The sequence below is a fragment of the Bubalus bubalis genome, chromosome X (assembly GCF_019923935.1).
Source record: "Bubalus bubalis isolate 160015118507 breed Murrah chromosome X, NDDB_SH_1, whole genome shotgun sequence".
Classification (NCBI taxonomy): Eukaryota; Metazoa; Chordata; class Mammalia; order Artiodactyla; family Bovidae; genus Bubalus; species Bubalus bubalis.
This window is the reverse complement of record NC_059181.1, coordinates 62,431,967-62,447,069: the sequence shown is the minus strand read 5'-3', so window position 1 is coordinate 62,447,069 and position 15,103 is coordinate 62,431,967. Positions and strand designations below refer to the sequence as shown.

General features: G+C 44.1%; 1 protein-coding gene across 3 annotated transcripts; it reads right to left on the bottom strand.

Annotated features, from left to right (window-relative positions):
- Nucleotides 1–728: 728 nt before the first annotated feature.
- On the bottom strand, nt 729–13,799 carry ARR3 (arrestin 3). Of its 3 annotated transcripts, none has more exons than XM_044936909.1 (16): nt 13,495–13,799; nt 12,529–12,566; nt 12,236–12,266; nt 12,039–12,099; nt 11,838–11,882; nt 7,118–7,317; nt 6,937–6,996; nt 6,710–6,777; nt 5,930–6,065; nt 5,661–5,745; nt 5,336–5,408; nt 4,801–4,938; nt 2,243–2,326; nt 1,963–1,986; nt 1,736–1,788; nt 729–889 (listed from the first exon to the last, which is right to left on the bottom strand). In XM_044936909.1, the coding sequence occupies exons 2-16, from the start codon at nt 12,543–12,545 to the stop codon at nt 876–878; spliced, it is 1,089 nt and encodes a 362-aa protein (XP_044792844.1). In that variant the 5' UTR covers nt 12,546–12,566; nt 13,495–13,799; the 3' UTR covers nt 729–875. The 3 variants fall into 3 exon arrangements, with proteins under 3 accessions (XP_044792844.1, XP_025132124.2, XP_044792843.1); XM_025276339.2 differs by lacking the exon at nt 13,495–13,799 and adding an exon at nt 1,425–1,434 and having other exon boundaries at nt 12,529–12,599; XM_044936908.1 differs by lacking the exons at nt 1,963–1,986; nt 13,495–13,799 and having other exon boundaries at nt 12,529–12,596.
- Nucleotides 13,800–15,103: the final 1,304 nt, after the last annotated feature.

Sequence of the window (15,103 nt, the reverse complement as noted above, 5' to 3'; positions counted from 1 at the left end):
ATCCCCAGGTAAGTCGGCCAAAGAAGGGGGCAAAAACGTACTGTGTGATGCCTTGTACTGGGCTCACCCAGCAAGTGCTGGGTTCCAAGCTGTTGTACATAAAGTGGGTGAGGATAAGTAGGCCAAGTGACACCCTGGGTGAAAAGGATATTGATTCCCCTGAGAGCCCCCTACTCCATTCCATACCATCACATCTTCCTATCCCCAAAGCCCAACCTAGGCCCCCACCACTCTGCCAGCCAAGGATTGCAGGGCTTGGATTTGCACAGAGACTGGCGCTCGGGTGTGATGGATCCCAGGCTGAAGCCTCAGCAGTGGGGCCTTGTGGTGTGCTTTGTGCTTGGCAGGTGGGTGGCACTTGCTGCCTGGGGTCACATGGCACTCCATCCAACCATCAATGTCACCTTCAGGCCTGGGCTTGGGGCCATGCCCTCTCAGGCCCTGCCCATAGTCCTGTGGTGGGGCAGCTGGGCCGTGTGTGATCCTGGGAGTGGGATAGTTGGGGGTGGGATGAGGACAGGGATGGCCAAAAAGCTGAAGCACTCACAGAGGGTAGGTGGCCTTGCCAGAGGGAAGTCAGGGGTTGTTTGGAGGAAAAGCACATGCTGCAGGAAATCTAATCACTAGTGCGGAGTTGGGGTAAGAGGCTTGAGGCGGGGAGTTGGTTCATTCTAGATAGTTCCATTACCCTCCTCCAAGAGGAGGAAGTACCAAAGAGATCAGAAGGCACATCGGACAAGCTGATTTATTGAGTGTTGCAGAGGGCTCCCACACGTAGGTACTGGAGCCAGGCGCTCAGCTGCCCTCATTCCCCTCAGCTGCCAAAGCCTCCTGGCTCTCTCCACTGGGTTCCTGCTGAGCAAACTCCTCGATGACTATGTCCTCAGAGCTTGCAGAAGCATCAGAAGGGAACAGAAGGTTAGGAACAACTCTGAGCATCATCCACTCCCATTTCCTGACCCCAGAGCAGTGATCCCTTCCTTGCCACTCAGCTCAGACCCTCACCCCCTCTCAGCTGCCCCCGCCCCACATGGACCACACTGGGCTTGTTTCCTTCATTCCTTCCCCAATCTCCCAACTCAAAAGTCCCCCCCTCAGAGGGGAAATAAGAATGGGGGGCGGGAAGGAGAGAAGGCATGGAAAAATGAAAAACAAGAAGTAAGGGCTAGGAGGCAGGGTAAAAAGAAAAGACTGGAAGGGATGAGGGTGAAGGATGACAACTGGGAGAAAAGCAGGAGGTGGAGGGCGGGGGATGCAAAAAGGGAAAGGGGCTTATGAAAAGCACTACTAAACCATATGTTTCCACTGCACACCTATTGAAAACACTCCAGGGAAGCTTTTTAACATTTCCATTGTCATAAAATGGAGAGTGGCAGTGGGGAAAGGGGTGGGGGCCGGGGTTTCCAGGCCTCACATTTTCTTACCTAGCAGCCTCTGTAGTGAGCATAGAGAGGGAAGGAAATATGGATTAAAGCCAATAAGTTCCCTGAAGAAATGTCTTGTTACTCTTCCCTCTCCCTTTTTGACCATCTCCCTCTCATACATACACAATACATACACACATGCACGTGTGCACACACGCATACACACAATTGCCCTGCAAAGCTATTCACCCAACCTACCTACTGCTATAGAATCTCTACTCAAACTGCCAGTCCTAGATTCATGAAATCAGAATTGCTTGGTCCCCAACCCTCGGGACCAGTGTTCCTGTGAGTCCCACCTGGTCACTCACCGTTTGACGGCTTTGGATGCATCAGGATCAAGGGGAGCTCCACACCAACATCACTGCAAGGATCCCAAGATTGGGTTACAGATCTCCCTCCAAGGCTACTCCCTGAAGCTCTCTCCCTCAGTTTTTTGGTCCTAGGGTGCCCTTAGATTCTCCCTTATCACTCTTTTGATCTCCTGATTGCATCCTCCCTTTCTTGCCCTGGTTCCCCCCACCCCACAGTCTCTTACCTGGCTGTCAGGTCGCCTAGGATGCTGAGGGTAGAATGACACCCTAAAATTAGCAGCTGGAAATGGAAAGTAGCAACCTAATTTGACAGGGGAATTAGGGATTGTAAGGCCAACTCAACCACAGAATCGGTTTCTGGAAGGGAAGGTAGCCTGCTCATGGAGCTCACAGGTTTGGGAAATGGGTCCAGAGAAGGGGCGGGTTGAATGGGTCAGTCCAACTGGGAAGAAAACAAAAGTGGCTCCCAGCCCCTGCCCAGACAGACCCTGCATTCTCACTCACCCTCCACAGGACACCATCAGGTTGACTCTGACTTTGTAGGACACCAGGATCCCCAGTAGCTCCTTGTCCACTCCTGGTCGAAGACTGGGAGGTGGTAGTATTCATCATTGTGTGTTTGAGGGGAAATGGCTGCGAGGGAGCTAACTCATTCAGCCCCCCAGTCCCTTCCTGTGCATCGTTTGTCATCTGATAGGTCTCCCAGGCTCTGATCTCCTACTCACTGGGATCGCATTTCTGTTCCTCAAATCCAGTTTTACCATGTCACCCTCTGCTCAGGAGGCTACCTCTCTGAATATAATTAATACACTGCTTGACTTTCACAACCCTTAACAATTTGGTCCCACCTAGCCTCTCTAACCTTCCTGCCCTAACTCCCTAACACCTGGGATATGACCTAACCAGACCCATCCTCTCTCCTTGCTCAGAACAAGCCATGCAGATTCTTACCTTCTAACGTTTTCCCAGGCTATATTCCCAACCTGGAACTCTCTTTTCTTCCTCTATTGCTATCCAAATCCAACACATTCTTCAAGATCTAGCTCCTTCTGTCTCCTCCAGCTATGCTGGCTTCTTTGAACTCCTATTGGATTTTTAATCTGAACTACACATACTAACATTTAACTGATAGATGGCATTTGCATTCCTCTTTTTTTTTTAATATAAATATTTATTTTAATTGGAGGCTAAGTACTTTACAATATTGTATTCGTTTTGCCATACATCAACATGAATCCGCCATGGGTGTACACGTGTTCCCTATCCTGAACCCCCCTCCCACCTCCCTCCCCATCCCATCCCTCAGGGTCATCCCAGTGCACCAGCCCCGAGCACCCTATATCATGCATTGAACCTGGACTGGCAATTCGTTTCACATATGATAATATACATGTTTCAGTGCCATTCTCCCAGATCATCCCACCCTCGCCCTCTCCCACAGAGTCCAAAAGACTGTTCTATACATCTGTGTCTCTTTTGCTGTCTCGTATACAGGGTTATCATTACCATCTTTCTAAATTCTATATATATGCATTAGTATACTATATTGGTATTTTTCTTTCTGGCTTACTTCACTCTGTATAATAGGCTCCAGTTTCATCCACCTCATTAGAACGGATTCAAATGTATTCTTTTTAATGGCTGAGTAATACTCCATTGTGTATATGTACCACAGCTTTCTTATCCATTCATCTGCTGATGGACATCTAGGTTGCTTCCACGTCCTGGCTATTATAAACAGTGCTGCAATGAACATTGGGGTACACGTGTCTGTTTCAATTCTGGTTTCCTTGGTGTGTATGCCTAGCAGTGGGATTGCTGGGTCGCATTCCTCTTTGTTCCCCATTTCAGCCATAAACTGAAGGCAGAGACTATCTTCAACTTCTTTGTACCCTCCCACATTGCTTAGCATAGAAATGATTATGTAACAAGCATTCAGTGAAAACCGACTGATTGAAAAATAAGGCACAGGAGTTCCCTTGTGGTACAGTGGATAAGAATCTGCCTGCCAGTGCAGGGGACACAGGTTCGGTCCCTGGTCCGGGAAGATTCCACATGCTGCAGGGCAACTAAGCCCTTGTGCCACAACCACTGAAGCCCACACTCTAGAGCCCATGCTCCGCAAACAAGAGATGCCACCACAATGAAGAGTAGCCCCTGCTCACCTCAACTACAGAAAGCCCACACACAGCAACGAAGACCCAGTTCAGCCAAAAGTAATTAATTAATTTTAAGAAAAGGAAAATACAGAAAGCCATATGATCTTGGAGATTTTCCAAGATTTTTCATTGCCCTGGGATGCTGATCCTCTATCGCCAAAGTAATGCTATTGGGATGATTTCTCAGTCTCTTTCAAGCAATAACAATGTATTGCTACCTGATTGATAAAGCACAGAGAAAGGCAGTGGGAATGAATGCTTGTCGGATGGTGGCAGATGGTTTTCGGTAGGAGACACATCTTACACTAGGGCCTCCAAGTGTTAGGCATCAGACCAAATGAATGATGATATAATTCTATCAGTTCCTATCATATTCTTTTTTGTCCGCTTTTCTCTCCATTTCTCATCTGTCTTCTACTGAACTTCTATCTTCACTAGAGAGTAGCTGCTACAGAGATCACAGTGTTAGAGCCAGATGACATGTGATAGCATCTTTTCCACCTCTGCCACTGTGCAAGCTTGGACAAGTTCCTTCGTCTCTCTGAGCCTCAGGACCATTAAGTGTAAAATAGAATAAGAACACATATCCAGCCTAATGGGATTCTTATGAGGATAACAGTACCATACATAAGACCTTTCTGAGCTTTAAAATATTATACAACATAAGGAATTTTTCCTATCCACTTTTTCCTTTCTTGTTGCCTATGACCTAAGCCTGTCCTTGGTCCCATGGGTATTATTTAGCTTACTGTTGGCCCTCTTGCCAAGAGGTGTCTCTGAATGTTTAAAATTTTTTTGAAACAGGTAGGCTTCATTGAAGGTGAAACCTCAGAACTGTGTATATAGCACACAGAATGGGTTGTGGGGTAGAAAATGAAGGCTGGGAGTTACATGTGAGCTTACATTGTGCTAGAGGCCAGATTGGTGTCACCCTGCTTGAGTTTGCCATCCAGTGCCAGGCCCTGTTTGTGGCAGTTGTCTGCCAAGAGCGGGGTTACTGCAAAGCTCTTGGAGAAGGTGGAGTTAGCAGCTATAGTCTCCCTTTGAAAGGAAAAGAAGAGAAGAACTTAAGCTAGGCTTGCCAACTAAGTGATTCTCATTCCCAAGAGTATTTTGCACAATTCCATGAACCTACTGGAATATCCAAGAGAGCTGACATGTCTGACTGTGGAGAGTGGGAATGATTCACTCTGGTGGGAAATCATCTTATGCCCCCACCCTCTCTCAGAATTCGATGATCCTCTTGTGTGTATCCTCCCTCTAGCTCTCTTGAGAATCCCTCCCTTTTTCCACGTCAGCCCTCCCTTGACCTTCCTCAGTCCTGGCCTCTTCCCCACTTCCTTCTTTCCCCAATCCTCTCTTCTGCCTCCCAGACCCTGACCCTCTTTCCACCACCCTACCCCTCAGCCCTCTGACCCCAGCCCCGGCACCAGCTCACGTGAACTCCTGAACGAACACAGTCTTGGTGTACTTGTCTAGTGAATACAGGACGACATCTGTGATCTGGTCAACTGCAGAGCCAAGAAAAGCACACGACTCTAGTTAGTCATCCTCAAGACCCCAACTCACTGCCCTTGTACACGGGCACACTTCATGTGATGTACTAAGATGTGCATATATGGATGAACAGAGATGTATGTTTTGATAAGCTTGCAATGGAGGGAAAGCCTAGATGAATGCAGACTGGGTAAGTGGGGGCAGAGTTCTGGAAAAAGACGTATGGATTTGGGACCAGAGGCAGGGAGACAGGAAAAGAAGCTCACCTGAAATCTTGATTTTTTTGATGACCTTGTTGGTAGAGTTGTTGATGGAAACATTGACAGAGATGGGTTGGCCATGATAATTTACCTAAAGCAGGAGGAGAGGCCCGTTATAAGGTTGGAGGGAGAACACTCAGATAAAGACCTAGAATTTGTTTCCTCAGCACTCTTGCCAACCTGGCCTCCACCCTTGTCTTCCCAAGTAGGAGATCAATAAAGAAAGGGTTTCAGAGTGGTTGCAAGCTAGGGGACAAGAAATGGGGGTCACAAACCTCCTTGTCCATCCAGGCCTGGAGTTGCAGGGGCTGAGCTGACAGGAGGAAGCGGCGCACAGTCTGGGCCCAGGGGCCAGGGCCTGGTTCCAGGGGGGCAAACTGTATTTTCCGAATCACCAGCCGCACAGAGTCTCTAAGTAGAGGCCAAGGGGACAGCCAGAACATCTCCTTAGGACCCACAGCCCTTTCTTGTGCCAAACCTATAGCCCAGTCCTCGCTTGGGTGGTGGAGATGGCAGAAGGTTTCCCTCAGAGAATGCCTCTGGACCCTCAAGGTAGGTATCTAGACCATAGGTCAGCAAACTATGGCTCACTGGCTAAGTCTGGTCTGCTGCTTGTGTCTGTATGGCCCACAAGCTAAAAATGGTCATTACATTTTCAAGTGATTGAAAAAATCAAAGAATAATATATCATGACATGTGGAAATTATATAAAATTCAAATTTCAATGTTAATAAAGTATTGGAACACAGCCATGCTTGTTCATTTACATACTGCCCATGGCTGTTTTCACGCTGCAGTGGCACAATTCAGTAGGTGCAACAGGAAGTACATTGTTCACAAAGCCTAATATTTCTTGTCTGGCCTTTGACAGAAGAGTTTGCTGACCCATGCTCTAGAGCAAAGAAGAGAAATTAGAGGGGACTCAGAAATGGGCGTCTGAATTGGTGGTGATGCAGCTACAGAGGTTAGAAGTAAGGATGTTTCTGTCCTGAGAGCAAGATCTGTTTCCTGGTGCAGGCTAGAGGCAGGGATTTGGAAGTTGACCACAGAAACACCTCTTGGAGATTTTCTCCTCCAGGTTTTCGGCACAGAAACTCTTCACTTCAAAGTCAACTCCGCAGGCCTGCAAAGGGGCAGAGGCAAAGAGAACTCATTTCTGACACTGCCCACTTCCTTCCTCGTGGGTTTATAAGGAAATATCTGATCCCATCCGTTAGCTGTCCCTTTCTCCAGTCTTGTCCATTTATCCCTCTGTCCATCTTTTTGAGAACCCAGACCTCACCTTTCCTGTATCATCAGGACCTGGCTGCAGTGTCACCGAACAGGGCAGGTTGACAACCATCTAAAGGATCAGAAGGAGGTCAGCAAACAGAAGAAATAGGGACCCCTTTCCTCTGTTCTCCTTGTTTAGCTTCCTCTCTTAATCTTCCCTAGAAGCCTTACCTAGGGCTTGGGGTCAGTACCTGCAGGGTAAAGGGGTAGGCATTGTCCCCCAGCTTGTGCAGCAGTCGCTCCTGCAGGACTGTGAGGGGGCCCCGGGGGCTGCTGGACTCAGCTGGGACCACTTGCTGGACCTGTACGTACAGATCTTTGCGGAATGTCAGACCAATCACATCCAAGTCATCATGGCCGTAGCGAAAGGCACAGGTCAACATGACAAACACTGCAGGCAAAGGAACAAGAGTGACCTGTCAGGTCTGAGGGGAAAGGAGATCTTAACAGCGGCAGAGGAAGCTCAGAGGAAGACATGGAGAAACAATGTAATATTATCAAACCAGTATGGCCACAAAGAAAAGGATTAACACATTTGACTACAGTAAAATGTAAAACTTCTTTACATTAAGTATCTTTATAAATAATGAAACAAGCAAAAGCCTGAGAGGAAATATTTGCAACACCTGGAACAAAAGTTTAGTGTTCATAGTATCTAAAAAAACTCCCACAAATCAGTAATAAAAATACAAACATTCCAATATAAAAGTGTTCAAAATGTATGAATAGGCTCTACACAGAAGCATGGAATGGAATGGCCAATGAAGTATGAAAACATGTCCAGTCTTATTAGTAATCAGATAAATGCAAATTAAAGCCACAATGAGATGACATTTCTGCCTCCTCAGACTGTCAAAAATTTTTAAGTCTGACAGCACTAAATGTTGAACAATGCTCCAGATGTGAAACAATTGATTACATACTGTGGCAGGAGTATATGTTTGTACAGCCGCTTTGGAAAACTGTTGGGCACTGTCCAATAAAGTGGAATCTGCTCATATCTTATGAAATAAGAAGAATTTAGTGGAACTCTTGCTCTTGTTTATAAGGAGAAATATATGAAATGTCCATGGCATCAGTGTTTGTCATAGCATAAAACTGGAAATGATTTAAATACCTATCAGTGGGAGAGTGGGTAAACAGTTATGGTATATTCATATTGTGGAATATTAAACTGAGATTAAAATAATGAACCTGAACTCCATGTATTAACATGGTTAAGTCTCAAAAGTTGAGTAAAAGAAGAATGATATACACAATCATACCATGTATATAAAGTTGAAAAGCATGTAGAACAATACCAAAGTTGCTCACTGATATATAAATATAAAGTTAGAAGTATAGAAACATCATGGGAACAATAAATGTCAAATTTAGAATAGTTATTACCTGAGGTGGAGGGAGGAAGGAGTATGGGATTAGGGAAGGATACGCAGGAGACTTCAGTTGATTTCTATAATTCTTTTTAAAACTAGGTGATGGGTACAGGGTATTCATTGCGTAATTCTCTAGGGTCAGAACCTAGGTTTGCATACGACTTGTAGAAATCCGTCGTGTTGTCTGAGCCTCAGTTATTTCACCTGTCAATAATAGGACTGCAGAAGAGCTCTACAGTTATTATCTCTGTTTTACAGGTAGAGAAAATGAGCTCAGAGCAGCTAAATGACAGCCCAGGATTTTAACTCAGACATGACTCTAAAGCCCAGACTCGTGTGCACAACTTAACTCACAGGATGGTTGTAAGGAGGTGATGTACGAGAAATCCCTGTGGAAACTTAAATTATAGATGTGGATGATGATGATGATCATGGGAATATTAGAGAGATGGAACAATAATAACTGAACTTATACATCACAGCTAGTACCTAAGATTATTGGGACAAATAGAAAGCTACTTCATGCACTAGTGGAGTGTGGGATAAGAGATATCTGTCCAAGGACAGTGACAGAGACTGAAGGAAGGAAAGATTTACAACAGGGGTTGGGGAAAAAATGGAATAGGGGTCAAGAATCTTATTTTTAATCAGGAGCCCTGACCCAAAGAAAAGAAAACTACCAAGAGCCACACACTAGTAGAAACCAACTTATTTTTGTATTTTTAAGAAGTCAAAATATACAACAGCCAGATTATCTGCTTTTAAAATTACAAACAAGCAAAGAAAATGAATCTATATTCAAAAGATACAACAAAGACTGAAAGTAACGATAATGGTAGTGCTTAGAGTGACTGGGACAATGGGCAGCCTCATACCCTGCACGAAAGTGAAGTCGCTCAGTCGTGTCCGACTCTTTGCAACCCCATGCGACCCACCAGGCTCCTCTGTCCATGGGATTTTCGAGGCAAGAATACTGGAGTGGGTTGCCATTTCCTTCTCCAGGATACCCTGCACGAGGGAGAGTTAATTGGTACAACCATTTTGAAGGGCAATTTGGTGATAGAAAGCTTTAAAAATGTGTGACTACCCTTTGGCCGTTCATTCCTTTTCCAGGCATTTAGTCTAAAGAAATAATTGGACAAGTATGAAAAAAAATACATACAAGTATGTACTTTATGGGGTTGTTTGTCATAGCAAAAAATGTCCAGTGGTTAAAGTTGGCTAAATACATTATGGTGCACTCATACAATATAGTACTAGGCAACCAAAAAATGTATAGATTTTTACATATTGCAGAGGCAAAAAAGAAGGTTAGAAAGTATTATGTATAATATAGCATTTAAAATAAAAATATAGATATTTTTACACAGAAAATATGAATAAATGTGAACTGAAATATTTGTGATTATCTCTGGGTGAGAGGATTACAGTCTTTCTCCTTCATCTGTACTTTCTAATGTTTCTACATGAGGACAAACTTAACAATTTTCAAAAGATACAACAAATTAAATTCATCTGGGTTTCCCAGTTATGCCAAAAAAAGTGGGAAAAGGGAGAGCAAGAATAGGAAAAGGAAAGAGGGAGCAAAGGAAAGAAAAAAACAGAGAAGAGGAAAAGAGGTTGCTGGAAGGAAGCAAGGGAAGGGATAAAGTGAAAGAGAGGAGAAATCAGAAAAAGAGGAGGGGCCAGGCAAAAGGGTATCTAATAGCCCCTGAGCTCAGGGTGTGTTAATCAGATGAATTGTTCTTGTGGTATGTGGTGGGAAGGGCATCACCCCACCCCCAAGATCTTATTGATTCTCTGACAGTTTACAATCATCCTTTTTTGTGTTAAGAAATAGCTTGTTTTAGTTTTTTTAATTCAACATCTATTCTAAAGTTATTTATATACATAATACATATTAGTTGTGTGACAATTAGAAAACACAAACAAAAAGAGAAATCAAAGTTCTGCCATCATACATATTTCAGAGATAACTGCTCTTAATTTGTTTCATTTGCTTCCCACCTTTGTTTCTGTAATTAAATATAAGGCCACCTTAGATATTTATGACTTATCTTTCATTGCCTTTTTGAAATGAAGCATTTTATTTTGAGATCAGTGTAGATTTACATGCCGTTGTAAGAAATAATACGGAAAGATCCCACATCAATTTTTGTTAAACCACACTTCATTCACACTACCACTTACTTATGCAAGTAAGATTATCTTGATAAAAGTAACAAAGCATATAAAAAAGCTAAGGAATAAATTTAAATACATACAGCTTAAATGAATAATAATATAAAACTACTAAGGGACATGAAGATTAAAATTAAAGGAATAAACACATTTTATTTCCTGGGTCGACATACATTTTTTAAACTGAAGATTTTTTTCTGTAGGTTATTCTGGAAATTTTGTAGGGCTGTGAAAAAATGATTTAGGGTTTAGAACTACAGAGTAATTGAGAGTCTTAAATAAGTTGATTAATTTACTGGCTATACCCCAAAATTCCTCTGATATTTAAAAGTGGATGGACTGCTTATCCACACTGTTTAATCTGAGCAATTAAGTTTGGTTTATTCCACAATACCTAAAGGTTACATTTGAACTAGTATTCATCAATTTGTTCTGAACCTTTTTCAAATGGAACCCAATTTTCAATCTGTTGGATCACAGAGCAAGAATTAAAGAAAAAAATGGCAAAGCAATTATTTCAGTGTAATCTAGAACTATAGTACTATAACCAGAGTAATGTCTTTTGCTGTTACTTGCTGTAGTTATTGTTTTATTTCTTTGTTTGGGATTTTTTTTTTAATGGAAAAAATGGGTTTCCCTACACAAAGGAGATATGGAAAAACATATGCAAATAAAGGGAAAAAGAAATGCAAAGTGGCAGCCTGAAGGTCACATCCAGCCCTTGGAAAAATAAAGTTTTTTGATTTATCCAAATCAAAGAGAGATTTAAAAAAATCTCTTAATTAGCTGCCAACATTTGAAAATCAGGACATTTGCTTAATGCAAATTTTAATAATTTAATCCATATTTTACTAATATGGATTTCTGGTGTACTGGATCTTTCAGTAGGCAGTCTAAGTGTGTGTTCAGGTTAGCAGTGAAGCAAAGGCCCCACCAACAATAAGGGAGAAAATCAGAGATTTTAGAAAAAAGCGTTTAATTTCAGCACACATGTAAATTTTGTGTGATCTTGGAAAAGAAAATGTAATTAATGCTTTAGAAATATATCTACTTTAAATATTATTTGGGAAGAGGCACTAGAATCTTTTCAGACTTTGAGCCTCTCAAAGTCTTATTCTGACCTTTATTTCCAGTTCTTCTTTAACAATCAGAAAATTTGGCCACACTGGGCTGAAATTCCCAGTTGTTAGCTTCTATCAGATAAGACATTCACAGTTCCAACCACTTTTTAATTTTCTGATAACTCTCTGGTCCACTCGTCCAGTCCATTCATTCAGATTACTTGTCTGGTGTATGTGACATTTTAGGTTGGGGTCCCTGGCATATACACAGACCAACAAGGATTTTTACTTACTCTTTCGGCCTTTTAAGTACTCAGGGTCAACCAGGACTACACCATCTATGGAGAGGGGGAGAGACGGCACCCTGGTCAGGAAAAGTCCTCAGACTATGAAACAGAAGTTCCTCTTCTGCATGGTCCTTTCTTGGCTTTCTTTCACTCCCTTGCTCCCACTCCCCTTCTCCCCAGGCTCTTTCCCTTTTCAGACTCACTGACCAATGGGTTCCACCATGTCCACATGGTCCACGAAGTCCCGTTTCCCCAGGTAGATGGATAGCTGTTGTGGAACAACCTCCCATGTTACTCTCATAATCTTCTTTTATGGCCCCAGCCCAAACCCCTGAGACCTTGAAGGACATGCACATCTATCCCTTTTCCCCTTTCATTTGCCGAGCTGGGTCAGGTTCTCTCACCTTGCCATTGGAGCAGGTCTTCTTAAACACCCTAAGAGGAGAAAATCAGACGATATGGAAGGGGATTGGAAGAGAAGGGAGGGGGAGAAGAAGGGAAAGGAAAGAAAGGGAATTGGGGAGAAAAGGAAATATTTCTAGTATTAGAGGAAGAGGCCCAAGGAGAATGAAGTGACACCCAGGTGGAGGCAACACAAGTAGAAGAAAGGTTGCAAACCCCTCCACCCCAAAGGCAAGTCGTTGGGTTTGGGTAAGCCACAAGTCACAGAAGCAGAGAATTAGGAGTTCTTACATACCTAGACATGTTGGCCATGGTGTGGATGTTGAGCCTTTTCTGGCAAGAGGGGAAGGAGGGAGGCTCAATCATTTGGTCCCATTCTCCTTACCTGGCTTTGATATACCATCTGGACACACCTGGTGTGACATAACCTTTTCTTCTTAGACAACTCACCACCATCCATGCTTCCTATTCTCCCTCCTACCGGGTTACTTATTCAGGCATACTCTCACCAATCCAGGACACAGGAAAAAAACTCCCCTAGTTTTTACAAATTATTGACCAATCATACTGTTTGTTCTCCAGAAAGGATGAGGCTTTATTAAATAGCTGGGGCCCTCTCCTCTCGAGAGCATTTTGGGAGAAGGAATTTGTGTGGAGAAAGGCCTTCATCCAGGAAAGTATGAAGAAAATTGTACTGGATGAGGTTGAGCATCACCTAGCACAGGGTAGATGCCAAGACATGTTTGTTAGATACATGAATAAATGAATGAACAAAACCCAGACTCTGGTTTTTGCAATGGGTTCTGAGCCTGAGTTCACCTCACGGTGGCCTTAACACAGCTAAGAAAGGAGAAAGGTGCAGATGAGTAAAGGTGCCCTCATGTTCTTGGTTGTTGGTGGCAGAAGCCGCTATGGAAGTTGAAAGCCTTCCTTGAACCTATTCATTGTTCTCATCATCCTCCCCAGCTTTGCCCACTCTTACCCCCATCAATGTCCCCAGGTGCTAAGCCTTGGAGTAGGGATCTTTAGAGAGAGAAAGATATCTCGCTAATGCTTTTCTTTGATGTGTATTAGATCTGGCCCGAGAGGAGCTTAGGGGAGTTTTCAGAGGTCTCTTCCAGGGTATCTGGGCCTGAGTGCCTGCCAGCTCTGTTGGGAAAGGTGCCCCTCAAATGCGTCTTGATATATTGAGGAAGGTGCTAAGGGCAGGGGATATGGGACCTAGTATGGGCTGGAAATAAAAGGACTTTGGACTATTTACCTGGGGAGGAAGGTGAAGCTCACATCCGTCTCCAGCTCTGGTCGCTATGCTCGCCTCTCCAACCTCTTATACCCAAGGTCCTGTGAATTTTCAGATTGGTGGGGGCCAGGGGAGAAGAATAGGGTCCTGGGGGGGGGGGGTGAACATGGCGCATAAAATACTGCTTTATAAATAGCTCAGGTGCCAAGAGTTTGGAAAGCAGATTAGTGGACAAGAGATTAGTTGCTAAAAGATTAGCTGTTTGCTGCTGGGACAGGGCCAAGGTCAGGGGTTGAATCTGATGGTGTTAAAGTCAGGGGAGCTTGAGAAAAGGAACTATAGGGTTTTGGCCTCGTGAGGATCTCTGAGGACTGGGATCAAAGGGGAGTTGGGGACATTAAAAGAAATGCAAGGTGAAGGATAGAAATAGGAAGGCTCAAAGTATAAGCCTTTGTGATTCTGAAAGGAGAATCTTGTGTCACATTCCAGTCTTTCTATATCTCTTGATCAGGTATAACAGGCCACACAAAAGCCAAGGGCCCTTTCCCTAGCCCACCGCTACTTGGGACTTGGGACTCTTGAAGCGATGTTTAAAGACCCAATTATCCCAGATTATGTGCACAGCAGGAGTAGATCTCCTGTAAATGGGGGTGGAGTGGGCAGGGGAGGCTGAGTGTACTGAGCTGTGTGCACTCATCTGTGAGCCTTGAACTTCTTTTCTTGTTGAAGAGGAAGGTAACACAAGATTCTTGGCCCAGGGGCAGGTTATCCCAGCAGAATGTTGCCTGTGAACAGAAAAAGCAATTGACATCTTTACATGTCTGCCCCAACACAGCCAACCTTCCCCCATACACGCCCTCAGCCCTTGACTCGCTCCAATCCCTAAAACTAAGTCCACGCTATAGGCCCTAAGCAGCTTCCCTCACCTCATATGACCACTCATGGAATTAAGGATATTTCTGTCCTGCAGCTGCCAGGACCCCTGCAATGGCAGCAACAAAAGTAATCTTCCTTTCTTGGCTGTCCTTCCCATAGAACCCAGGCCCAGGTTTCATGGACATGGGGGATATAGAGACAGGATCTCCAAACTCTGGGGGTACAGGACCCCACCCTACTTTACCTCACCATAGCGCTGGCTGGGCTTCAGTACCTTTCCACAGAGGCAGCCTCAAACCTCCAGGACAGCCTGTCCATTCCTCACAGGGTGGCCACGGCTGTGGCTCGGGCTGGGCCTTCCCTACCTCCTGCTCGCCACTGTGGTGCTGAACAGCTGTCCTTATTCTCTTTGCCCAAATAACCATGTTAACCTTTGCCATTCCTTGTCAGTATGCACCCCATGGCCTTGGCTTTTAGTCGTTGTAACTCTCTGCTTCTTTAGCTAGAGCTAGAAGCCCAGACTCTGAGGGGAAGGTTGGTGTCCACGGGGAAGGTGAAGTCAGAATGAATGTTCTTTTGGACTAGGCTTCAACCTATTTTTGTCTTTAGACCCACATTTGAAGCTTAGCCTTTCTTTCGAATCAGGTCCATGGTCCTCCCAGCAGGAAGAAAGTAGATCTGGTAGGCCTTTAATTCATTTCTATGATTGAACTTAAATCATTCTCTCTTTTCCTGAAGTATGTGCATTTCTTGA